Source organism: Hyperoodon ampullatus (assembly GCF_949752795.1).
Source record: "Hyperoodon ampullatus genome assembly, chromosome: 16".
Classification (NCBI taxonomy): Eukaryota; Metazoa; Chordata; class Mammalia; order Artiodactyla; family Ziphiidae; genus Hyperoodon; species Hyperoodon ampullatus.
The window spans coordinates 61,296,410-61,309,653 of record NC_136929.1 but is presented as its reverse complement, the minus strand read 5'-3'; the positions used below and the strand labels follow the sequence as shown (position 1 = coordinate 61,309,653).

The 13,244-nt window shown below is 37.3% G+C and overlaps 1 protein-coding gene across 3 annotated transcripts in view; it reads right to left on the bottom strand.

The window, feature by feature from the left end:
* Positions 1–1,145: 1,145 nt before the first annotated feature.
* RNASEH2B (ribonuclease H2 subunit B) overlaps positions 1,146–13,244 on the bottom strand; it is a gene marked incomplete at its 3' end in the record, with an annotated part of 82,304 nt that continues 70,205 nt past the window's right edge. For 2 of the 3 annotated variants that reach the window (XM_079721867.1, XM_079721866.1), the window contains exon 11: positions 11,545–11,968. In XM_079721867.1, coding sequence (XP_079577993.1) covers positions 11,852–11,968 — 117 coding nt within the window. Of the gene's footprint in view, positions 1,179–11,544; positions 11,969–13,244 lie in introns of those variants that run through there. The other variant, XM_079721868.1, reaches the window with a different exon arrangement.

The window sequence follows — 13,244 nt, the reverse complement described above, 5'->3', positions numbered from 1 at the left end:
GGAGTGTTAAAGTTCCTACAGATTAACGAAAATTTCCCTGTGTGAAAGGAGGTGTGTAAAACATTACAGAGTACTTTCCAGAACCTACTTACCTGATGGAGTTAGAGACTCAGGAACAAAATTATTTCCCAAAGAGAAGGTTTGGGGTCCTGTTGGAGGCACGGAGATCACCTGAGCGGCTTCCACCCGAATCCTCTGGCGGGTCAGGCTGATGAGTCAGCACAAACTCCTGGACTTGTCTGCACAAAACCTGCCTCCGCCCCCTAAACGTCTTCACCATGCATCAGAATTCCCCGCTAAATTACTTTTTGGCATCTACTTCTAACTTTCCCCCATATCTTATGCGCTCACTCTAAATAACTATAATAATGCACCCATTGGACAAATCTTTTAAAAATGAAGCAATGTTTACAACTCCGGCAGACCATAAAATGCACATGTTCAGGTACTGTTATGAACTAGAAGCTGCCAAACTGATACAGAGTAAAGAAAGGTCAGGCTTTCTTTTTTCTTTTTTTTGTGTGGGGGGGTGCACCACGCAGCTTGCGGATCCTGTTTCCCTGACCAGGGACTGAACCCCTGCCACGGCAGTGAACATGCTGAGTCCTCCCGCTGGACCTCCCGGGAATTCCCCGTTTTTCTTTTTTTTAATAAGGGTAGAAACTCGGTCTGTCAAAGCTTCTGGTGTGGAATCTAGTACTTACAGTCACCACGTGCAAACCTAAAAGTGCTGTCCTAACCCCAGGAAAACAGCAGGACCACAGGGTCCAGCTGAAGAAATGACCCGATTTTCACAATGAGCCTTCTCCTCCCAAGGTTTTGAAATCCGAAGCACTAGACTGTGAAAAACCCATACCTTTATGGTGGGTAGGCCGGGGCAGAGGGGTGATATGGCTTGAATTCCTCAGGGTAGAATCACACTAGGGGTGCTTTCTAGTTCCATGCCAGTCGCCTCCAGGGGGAGTTGCTGCTGCCTGAAGGGACTAGTGGTATTGATCACAGAAATAAAACATTCCGGGTTAGTCCTTTAAAATACATCTTTTGGCATTCGGTGATTTTCTAGGAAGTGCAGAAGAAAAAGTTTTAGCCCTTTGGGAGTGTCTTAAATCACATGAGAAGCAGCCAAGTCTTGCGTGGATCTGTGGTCACTTGTCCCTTTTCTGTCTTTGTGCTGCCACCTAGGGAGAGAAGGAGAATACATGTTGTATCCTGGTGAGGAGCAGCAGTCACCTGCGATCCCGAGGACCAGCTGTACCTTCCAGAACAGAAGAGTAAGGCTGGTTGGGTTAGTCCTGAGATCAGCAGCTGTGCGTTTGTGCTTCAGAGAGAAGCCTTTGGGACTTCCCTGGTGGCACAGTGGTTAAGAATCCACCTGCCAATGCAGGGGACAAGGGTTCTAGCCCTGGTCAGGGAAGATCCCACATGCTGTTGAGCAACTAATGCACCACAACTACTGAGCCTGCGCTCTAGAGCCCGCAAGCCACAACTACTGAGCCCACATGCCACAACTACTGAAGCCTGGCCACAACAAGAGAAGCCACTGCAGTGAGAAGCCTGCACACCACATCGAAGAGGGGCCCCCGCTCGCTGCAACTACAGAAAGCCCGTGCGCAGCAACGAAGACCCAATGCAGCCAAAAATAAATAAATAAAATAAATAAATAAAAAAGAGAAGCCCTGAGGCAAAGGAAGCGGTTTCCGTTGGGGCAACCTCATTCTAGGGCTAATGTTAGGCTCCTGGAGGTGGGTGAGATGCACATTTTCCTTCCAGTGTTCAAAGGGAGTGAAATACAAAATAATGTTAAGGTTGCCCAAACTCAGGGAATAGATACCCTCATTTTAGGAAAAAAATGATAATACAAGAAACAGATGAAAAAAAAGTTCTAAGGTGAATAATTCTTAAACCATGTTTTCTTCTCTTTTCCTATGCAGATCCAATGTATAAAAAATAAATATAGACTTGCTGGTAGAAGTAGTAGTCCTTAAAATCCTCCTGAAAAATGCCATGGAATAAGTGTAATTATTGAAAGCTGGTTTCTTACTGAGCACAAAGTCAAATAATTTACTCTGGAGCTATAAGTTATCAAAAAAAAAAAAAGTTGATGGAAATCAGACTTCTATGCCGTAAGTGGATAAGATGTGACAGAGGTTAGACCTTCCCTGACCAGCCGCCTCACCAGAACTCTGTCCACTTTCCTGCTCAGCTTCTTCCACAGCCCCCGGCAATATCTGACACCCCATCTAGCCACCCCCCTAGAGCAGAAACTTCTTGAAGGCAGGTGTTTTTGTTTGCCACGTGGACAGCTGCATTCCTAGCGCCTAGAACAACATTTAGCATAAAGCAGGTGCTCAGTATACGCTCTTAAAAGAATACATGAATCCAAGCTTATTCCTTGGCTTCTTTTTTCTTTTGAAAGAACTTATAACTTGACTAACTTTAATTTTACACATTCTGATTAAAGCACATGTGTAAGGTAACAATTCTTTAACATCCATGAAGAAGCTCTGATTCTTCTGTAAATCACATTCGATGCTTCCCTCCGCCTCTCCCTGTCTCAAATAGGCTTGATTAGTGTGAGACCATCAAAATAACATTTATTAACAAAAGTACAGTAAATGCTAAAAAGCTGACAGCTGAATTAAAGACTTGGCATGCAAATGCGATAGCTAAGTAGAAGCTTTGCTTTAATTCTGGCTCAGCACTGCTGAGGATAAATTGACCTGCAGAATTCATTATGAATAGAGCAAGAAGATGAAACAGAATAAATCTGATTTTTCCTTTCTTAGGATAAAATTCACAATTAAAACAGACTACTGAAAGAGAAATGGCCATAAAGCTACATACACAACGATAAGAAACTTGGGAAGGCAAAAAAGAGAGAGGGCTGGGCTTGAGGGTGGAAAGGCAGCCTCGGGCTTGGCCACTCACAGTGTGGGTGACCTCACTTGGACCATCTATGAAACAGGGATACACCCCCCTTCCAGTCTACCTTAGAAGGTTGTTGTAAAGACTAATTTAACTACTGATACAGGATTGCTGTAAAAACTGTAAAGCACTATTAAACATAAGGTACTTTTCATCAGTCTAATGACCCTGAGAAGTATATAAGCTGGAGGAGTGTACAAATCTGTGTATCAAAAGGTGTACGAATCTAATCATTTCTTCCTTATTCAGATGAGGTCAAAGCCTGTGGACATCTCCCAAGGACACTAACAAATAGCCTTTCACTTGCCTTCCTAGACTCAGAGCTCCTTGCCTTCCACCAAGAGGTTCAACTATATAATGCAGCGAACTCTGGAGATCTCCAAAGTTTGGATTAGTCCTGGAGAAAGGGCTGTTTGGGAAAAAAAAATACGTGATACAAGGCAGCTAGTTAAGTTAGATCAACTTTAAGAACAGAGAAAGTCAACCTTAACCTATGTGAAGAGGCTGTCTTTCAAATCTGGTGAAGGGGTGACTTCCCAGGATGCAACGCAAGTCGAAGTTAGGGCCTCTGGGGAAGGGAGTTAATTTGGTGTGGAGAGCCCGGCAGTCAAAGTCCTGAGTTTAGGTTCTGGCTCAGTTATTTACTAGCTGTGTGACCTTGGGCAAATGAAATGACCTTACCCTTAACTGTAAAATGGAGGAAATAATACCAATTGTGCCACATGGTTTCCGGAAGGATTTTAAACACATAAATTCATGGGAAAAGTGCTTAAAAATTGCAAGGCACTTTGCCAGTCTTTGTCATTACTTTCTAAGAATGATGCTCTTTGCAGTTCTTTCCACTGCAAAGTAATGTAATCTATGGAAAATGAAGAAAAGAGACAAATATATAACATGAACACAATAGCCAGGGTGAACATGTTGGTGTATTTGCTTCCATTGAAACAGATGAGATGATCCACCCAAGGAGCTCAGACGAGGGCCTGATGCGGGGTGAGCACAGGACAGATGCTAATCAAGGGCATAGCCTCACAGGGGTGGAGGAGATGAGGCTCCCCAAGCAGCAGTGACCGCAGGGCAGGACATCAAACAACCCAATGATCTAGTCTCATCTCCCACGGAAGACACCACTGTGAGTCAGCCATGCTAGTGGTTTGTCCATGGGTCAGAGTTAAGGCAGGATTAGGACTACAACCAAGTATAAATCCAGCTCCTTTAAATTAATTGGCCTTTTTAGACCAATTATTTTACTTTTTAAAAGTAAACTTTTTAGTTTAGTTTGAAACATGGTTGGTCATTTTCACTTCATTTTCACCTGTTTATTGTTAGTCATAAGTTTGCATGCAGTATAAACACTGTACATTTAGTAAATGTAAATGGGTACATTTCAGCTCTCACTTCCAAATTGCCTTTGCGTCTGGCTAAAGCCCTGAGTAAGAGAAATGGGAGCATGGGAGTGGACGGCAGTGCACTAAAAATAGACCTGAACAGATGAAACCCAGGCCCACTTGACATCCACATTAAACCTGATGGAGGGGAATCTCTTTGGGAGTCAGAACCCGAGAAGCACAAACCTGGAAGATGAAAGAGCCTGAGAGCCAGAGTACAAGGACAATTTAAATCGAAGATAAACCAGGCACCAAAAAGGAAAGGATGTTGGTAATCTGAGATCAGTTTCAGAAATACGAATGGTTTGATGAAAATGATGGAGGCTCAGTGTGTGTACACAAGTGGTTTTAGAGTTTGCAGAAATCTTTTGAAGCTTTCCCCAAACTCAGCACATTAATCAAAAAGATAAATCGTGTAAGTAAGAGAAGCAAAGTGCCAAAGGATCTGAGTAAGGTACAGTACCCCAATGTTTGGTACTGTACCTTTGGTCATAAAGTCTAAAAAGTCTCTAGTTTGAAATTCTTTAAATTTGAAGGAAGGATAGGATATATACGTGTATGTGTGTATATACGTACATATGTTTGTGGGTGCGTATGTGTATACGTGCATCTATTTGTATATAAGTGTCTGTGTATATACATGTGTGTCTATTTGTGTATATTGTGCATGTATATATATAAAGCCCACATTGATTTGTTCCTAATATTATTCCCCAAAATAGCACTTGGCAGGTGTAACACCTTTAGTTTTTCATTCTTCAACTACTATTCAACACCTAGTTAACACTGCACATTGCAAGTAGGATTAGTATCTTCATCTTGACATCAAAGGTAAACTCAAATATGGAAGAAGACAAAATTGATGATTTCACAAATTCCCATTTAATCTATAGCTAAGTCATGATGTGAGCTCCTATGTAAAGCTCCTGAAATCTAATGTACAGTATAGTGACTATAGTTAATAATACTGTATTGTATACTTGAAATTTGCTGAGAGAATAGATCTTCAGTGTTCTCATCACACACACACACACACACACACACACACACACGGTAAACAAGTGAGGTGACAAATATGTTAATGAGCTTGGTTATGGTAATCATTTCACAATCTTTGTGTATCAAAACATCACATTGTACACTTTAAATATATACAATTTCATTTGTCAATTATACCTCTATAAAGCTGGAAAAAAAAAGCTTCTGTGAAGACAAGGGGTATATAGACCACATACACTCTCAAACTTCAATAATTTAGGTTATGGGCTTTATATGAATAATCTTTAAATGCCATGTAAAGGCAAATTTATTAACAGCACAGATGTAAACAATGTATTCTAACTTGAGACGTTCTGACGCAGATAAAATGACTACAGTAAGTGAAGTTTAATCAACTGATAGAAGAAAATTCACAGCCCTTTATCCAGAGATTAAAGATTACATCTATTTCTATTAAGCCTACACAAGGAGTTTATGAATATGTTCTTAAACTTCAACTTTAAGAGCACCACAGAAAACCACTCAGAATGAAACTTGAATTCCAAAGTTCAGCCATAAAATGTCAAGGAACCCCATTTTGTACTGCAGAACACTTTTCTGAGGCGTCTGGTATAGACTAACTGATTGATCAATTGATTACCTCATACCTTTATAGAAGGCCTACTCTGTGCTGCCCCATGTTAAGTGCCGTGGACATAACTGTGACCTAGTCAGGCCAGGTTCTGTGAAGAGGGTGAGGCAGGAAGATGGGAGAGGATTGGAGGCAAGTGAGGAATTAGGAATTGCATCTCTGAAAAAATGATGCTTGAGATGCCTGAAATGACATGATGGAACAAATCATGTGAAGATCTGGAGGAAGGATATAAAAGATAAACAAGTCACGCAAAGGCACTGATATGGGAACAGTGTGGCATATTCAAGGACCAACAAGAAGGTCATGTAATAGCTTAGACAATGTGAAAGACCAAGATAGATCAAGATCATGACTTTGACCCTTGGGATAAAAAGTCAAGTTTCAATTAATGAGGACACTGGTTAGACTATTCAACCTATCCAACATTTGTACCCAACCTATCCAGTGTGTACCAACACCTACCAACTGCATACTCCGTGCAAGACGCAAAGGTGAGTAGTACAGAGTTCCTGCTGTTAAGTAGCTTACCTTCAACAGGGGTGATAATTCAAGAGTTTAAGTAGCCTTTCTCTCATCCTTTTGCCCTTTGGGTTGGGTGTCACTCTCCTGGCTCCTATGGCACCCTGCCTTACAACTACAGCTGCTGTGGGGATTAAATGAATTATTATATGTAAAGTGCTCAGAACAGTGCCAAGCACATAAATGCTAGATAGTATTTGTTATTAGTATCATTAGTTATTAGTATTATGAAATGATCACACGAGAAACAGGATATTAGCACAATTTCAAGGTATCTCAAAAATGGAGGGGCATTTCACAAAATAACTGACCAGTACTCTCAAAGTGTCAAGGTCACTGAAAGATAAAGAAAGACTGAGAGACACATTACAAAAAAAGAGGAGATATGCTTAACTAAATGCAATGTGGAAGGATGGACTGGACCCTGGAATGGAAAAACATTAGTGTAAAAATAGGTGAAACTCAAACAAGGGGGTAGATTAGTTAATAATATTGTATTATTGTAAAGTCCCTGGTTTTGATAATTGTACTGGTTATATAAGGTGTTAAGGTTAGAGGAAGCTGAGTGAAGGGTATATGTATACTCTCTACTGTTTTTGCAACTTTTCTATAAGTCTAAAGTTATTTCAAAAGAAAAGAAAGAAATTGGCACAGAAATGTCAGAGATGTTGGAACTAGCAGACAAGAACATTTAAGCAGCTATTGTTAACAATAATGAACTATTTGAAGGAGAACACAATGAGGAGAGAAATGCGAAGATATAAAAAAGAGCCAAATGGAACATCTAGAGCTGAAAATTCCAATATATGAAATAAAAATTCACTAACTGAGGTTATAGAAAATGAAACACTACAGACAAAGTAAAATTGAAAATAAAGAACAGAAATTAAAGGACCTGTGGGACATCAAGTAGTCTAGCATACATGTAACTGGAGTCCCAGAAGCCAAGAGGGTGAAGAGAAAAGGGGGTGGGTGGGTGAAGAACAGAAAATTTATAGAAATACTGGCCAGAAATTTTCCAAATTTGATGAAAATAATCAAGAAAACAAAGAAGAGACACAGATAACCAAATCAGGTATGAAAGAAGGAATATCACTACAGATTCACAGACATAAAAAGGATAATAAAAATATAAGAAACAAGTTATACCAATAAATTTGACAACTAGATGAAATAGATACATTTCTTGAAAGACATAAATTACTAAAACTGGCACAAGAAAAAGAAGAAAATTAGAATAGCTTTACATCTATTATAGAAATTGAACCAGTAACTAAAAAATTTCCCAGAAAAAAAAAAAAATTCCAGGCCCAAATGGCTTCACTAGTGAATTCTGTCCAACATAAAAAGGAAAAACAATACTAATCTCACAAAAACGCTTTCAGGAAATGGGTGATGAGAGACTATTTCCCAACACATTTAATAAAGTCAGCTTTACTCTGATACCAAAACTAGACAAAATCATTACAAATAAGGAAAACTATAGACCAATATCCGTCATGAACAGAGATTTAAAAAATCGTTAATAAAATATTAGGAAATAAAACACAATACTATATATGAAAAGACCAAGTGAGTTTATCCCAGGAATGTAAAGTTCAACATTCAAAAATCGATAATTATACTTCACATATTAAAATATATTCCTTTACTAAAGGAAAACTGCATGATCATCTCAATAGATGAAGAAAAATTTGACAAAATTCAATATCCATTCATGATTAAAACTCTCACTGAAAAGAAGAGAACTTCCTCAGTCTGATAAAGGAAATCTACAAAAACCACACACATAGCAGCAAGCACACCTCTTGCCTGGATCTTGTTTTCTAAATACCATTCTCCTCTAAAAGGAACCCTGGCTCCTTGGGAAAAAAGGCTGATTCCAGGGCTTGGACAGGGAAAACACATGAAGAGCCTGGACTACCCTCTTGCAGAAGAAGTAATGAAGTATTTAAAAATGAATGAAACATAACAAAAAGATTCAGTAGCCAGCTTGAAGGGACTCCTACTGGCCCTTCTGGGACAATATGAGGAACAGAATAATGTAATTTAACTCACTGGATAAAATAACCTTCAAGTGCATGATGATATAAGCTCATAAATGAATAAATAAGTAGAGAAGGGAAAGCCCTTTCTTCTAGAAAAATGCCAAAATAAATAAATATAAATGTAAAATAAATATAAAAGAAATGATGGAGTTGGAAAAAACATCAGTTTTATTTTAAAACTTGTGAGTGAATGTTGAATGAGGAATAGGATACTTAAAAGTGCCAGAGTATTTGCCCACAAATCACTTATTAATTACAAAGAGAAAAATAATAACTCTACAGTGGATAAACCTGGTGGACACCACCTTAATCAAGAAATCAAAGTTAACATCCCTAGTACTGGGTCATGTGACTCTTGACATGGTGCACTAAGAAAGACACAGCATTACTTCTGTGGGTGCCCAAAAGGTGAAACTTGGATCTAGTCAAGAGGATACATTAGGCAAACTCAAAGTGAGGAACATTCAACTAAATAACCAGCCTGTGCTCTTCAAAAATGTCAAGGTCAAGTAAGACAAGGAATAGGTGAGAAATTTTTCCAGATTAAAGAAGACAACAAAAGAAGGCTCAGTGCTAGACAGTTTTACCATGGATATTCTTTAAAATTTTCCAGAAATAGAATGTTCTTATGCAAAATTATTCCTTCCAGAATATTGGGAAAGATTGAAAGCCAGCTGAATTCTAACACTAAGACCTAACAGCAATATTGCTTTCTAATATAGATGCAAAAATTCTAAATAAAAGCCTAGAAAACCTAATTGAGAACTAGATTTGACAATGGTTAAACCAGATAGGGAGCATCCATGATGCTATCCTTTATCTACTGCCAGGTAGAGTTTAGTGTAGGAACTCAAGCACAGTTTAATTGGATAAAAACTCTACAATGAGCACAAGAGATGCCAAAAAGATATTTGATAACAACCAATACCAACTACTAATTAAAATTTTAAGGAAACTAAGTATAAAAGGAAATACCAAAGATAGGTATTCTTTATCACATTAACAATAGCTAGTGTCAGAACTGATGGTAACGCACATTAATAAAATCACAAATTAGGCAAAGATAACTACTATTACCTATTATTCTTCAATACTGTTCTAGATAGTCTTGCCCATGTAATATGATATAAAAGATATAAAAGAGCTATAACTACCAGAAAGAATTGCACACAAATTTTTCGAAGATTATGTACCTTATTATGCATTGAAAACCCAATATGAATAAAATTTAAAAATTTAGATTAATAGTTTAGTAAATTAGTTATTTAAAGGATAAATATATAAAAATGTAAAACTTTACCACAAAATAGCCAGTTAGGAGATATAACTGAAAAAAAAAAAAGATTTCATTAATAGCAACAAGAATACCTAGAGATACTCCTAAAAAGTATCTAGAAGCTACATGAAGATGAAGAACCAAATGTTAGCGAAAGGTGATTAGGACTTTAGCAAATGTAGACAAATACCATATTCCTGAATAAGGACACTGACTTTTGTAAAGATGTGTTTTTCTCAAAATAATTTATGGGTCTAACAAAATCTCAGTAAAACCCATTAGAATTTACTCTTAGAACCTGTAAAAATGATCCTACAAATCTAATGGAAAAAATAAACAGGTGAGAAAATAATTACAAACCAAGGGAAAAAAATTACAATGAACACAGTGGACAAAAATGAATGTCTTTAAGTTATAAAGTACTTTTTAGAAAATACTGATACTCCAATAATTTAACAAAGGGCATAAACAGATAATTCTCTATAAGATGGCAAATGATAGGTAAATGTGAATAAATGAACAATATTATTACTGTGGACAAAAAAATGTTGCCTGCCATTTTAGAAAACAACAAATGTTGCCCACCATCAAGCCATCAGCCTCTGCAGAGCTTCCCCTCATCCGCCCCCCACCTCAGTGTGCCCTGAGGGGAATTCAGGATGGAGAAAAACAGAATACTGGCCCTAGGCAGTTCAGATGCATATCAAAGGAGTAATTTCAATGAGCCCAGACTCTTGCATCTTCCCATACCCAGAAAAGCACTAAACTCATTAACTTGAGATATCTGGTTTTTTTTGTGTGTGTGTATGATTAGTAGTAATCTTTTGATGTTTGACTGCATGTTTTTTTTTTTCAAGAAAAATTCCTACATATCCTGGCTTCTCTCTTACCTCTTTGGAACAGTTCCTCAGAGCTGAGAGGCTGCCTCCCAGGCTATAGTCCTCTGTTAGTTCCCCAAATAAAACATAACTCTCAACTTTCAGGTTGTGTGGGTTTTTTTTCAGTCGACATTATTAATCAGGAAAATGTGAATTAAAACCACACTAACATGCCTTTTTTCCACTTATTTGCAAAGATACTATTCAAAGCTAGTAAGATAAGAACTCATACCATCATTTGTTAGAGTGCAAGATACTATATATAACCTTTCTGTGAAATATATTCCCAAAAGTATATATTTGAAAAACTCAGTTATGAATCAGTAAGCCCACATCTAAAAATCCATTCTAAGAAAACAATAAAAGATATGGACAAATATTTACATAGAATCTGATTCTTCCAATAGCAAATGTTTAAAAATAATACAAATGTCCGAAATAGGACTATGATCATTAAATAATCAAATAATTAAAAATTACTGTCATTAAAAAAGTCATTAAAAAAGTATATTTACGAAGAATAGTAGCCTGGGAAAATGCTCACAAAATGATGTCAAGAAAAAAGGTTATAAAATTACTATTATAATTCCTTTAAAAATTATTATAGAAGAAAATGCACCATATTATCTCCAGGTAATGAAAAGTCAGGAGATTATAATTTTTGTTTTATACTTTTCTCTATTTTCTGCAAAGAACATGTATTCATAAAACAGAAAATACATTAAACAAAAGATTTACCAAAAACTAAAGGCTTTTAAAAAGTAGTAGTTTATCTGATAGTTGTGTTATATTTCTCTCAGTATATTGAAAACCATATTGCTATAGCTACCATGTGCAAAGTTGCATAAAATAACAGGCACACACTCAAATATTGTCACACATCAGTTTATTGAGGAAATTGTGATGCTAGAGGTTAATTCTATTCACTTGATTACTTTTCATGATGTCAAACAAAACTCCAAAGGCCACAAGCCATGAAGTTACACAACTACTTTCCCATATTTTGTTCAGGAAACACAAAAATCAGACACAAAGAAATGTTCAAGTGAATCTGAAAATTGCCCCCTTCCTACTTTTTTTCAAAAGGTGGTAATTAAGGGTTAGGAAGTACAGTGGAATGGAGGAAGGATGAAAATGGGACATGTAGAAGGCAAATATTTTTGTTTGATTTTATTTTCAAAGTTTCAAATCTTTCCAATTTTTTTAACATGTTTTGCACCAAAAAAGGAATCAATACTTTTCATTCCACTCTTGTCAACTTTAGCCAAAGCCTTCTGAGCTGCAGTCATTTTGCTATTTTTCTGTTAGTGAAAATAAGAGAAAAAAATTGTTATGAATGTAACAATTATAAATCATACATGCAAATCAAACAAGACCATGCATGTCTCAAGGTTCGTTAAGGGAGGTAAGCATTTGCTGCTGACATGCTTCATAAGGGAGTGATTCTTTTTAAAAGTTCTGATTTCTATTCAGAATTCAGATCTAAGAGACAAAATATGTTAAAAGAGTCAGGAGACAAAACTGCCGCCTTCTAAGGAGTGGAATGTTACAACCAACGGTTTACTTTAGGGGAAATAATTCTGGAGGGTGTATTAAGTGAAACAACACAAACAATGGAACTGACACAGGCAGCAATTGTCAGAGGGAGGAATTACAGCCTTGTATTACCAAATGATGAATAATTCACAACAATCTACCATCTGATTTTATTCATAGGCTCTATGGGAAACCAAGGACAAAGCTATTATATTCAAAAGATAACCTGTATTGCAAAGCATCCAGGACCAGCAGGATAGCTGTCCCATTTTTCCTCCAACAAAAAAATACTTTCTAAAAAGCTGACTCCAAATAACTCTGCCTTTTAAAATTCTATCTCTTCCTGGTCACTGTTTTTGTTTTGTTTTGTTTTGCCATGTCCTATAACAAGCACTGGCAGAAGGGAAATAGCAGTTGATTTTACTTCAGTGTTCAGCAAAAGCATAACTGATGGGAATCAGCAAAGAAACAATCATCTGTCTCCCTGGGAACTGTGAGACAGAGCCATTGCCAGGTATCTCTTAAGGGCACAGTCAAGATATGATCCCTAAGAATCTGCTTTTTACATTCTGTCACTTATAATTTAGTAGGCTTATATTTTGGCTGGATGGGGAAAAGTGACAGTCTCTGAGACAAGTTATCCTCCATCCCCTGCCATTAACTGACATCCTGGTCCAACCTCTTATCTCACTGGTGCGGTGCCCAAGTGGATACAATGGGAAGCAGCACTTAGAAGGGTGGGGCAGAAATACTCCTCACAGAGAAACTCGAAAATGTCCCCGCTTACAGAAAGCACTGAGATCATCAGCTATTTTAGCCAAATCTCAAGTTGGATTATCTCCTGATAGCCCATGCCCTGATAAATTACATGTAGATTAAAGAATACAATTTTTAGAAAACATTGAATCTAAGGAGAGTAAGTGTTCTTAAAATCTAGGTGGAAGTTAACCTATCTTGGGGCAGGCAAGGTCTTTCTAAGCATAAAAATAATGAGAAAATCATTAAAAAACTTCCATATTTAATCCTCAGAGAAACTTAAAA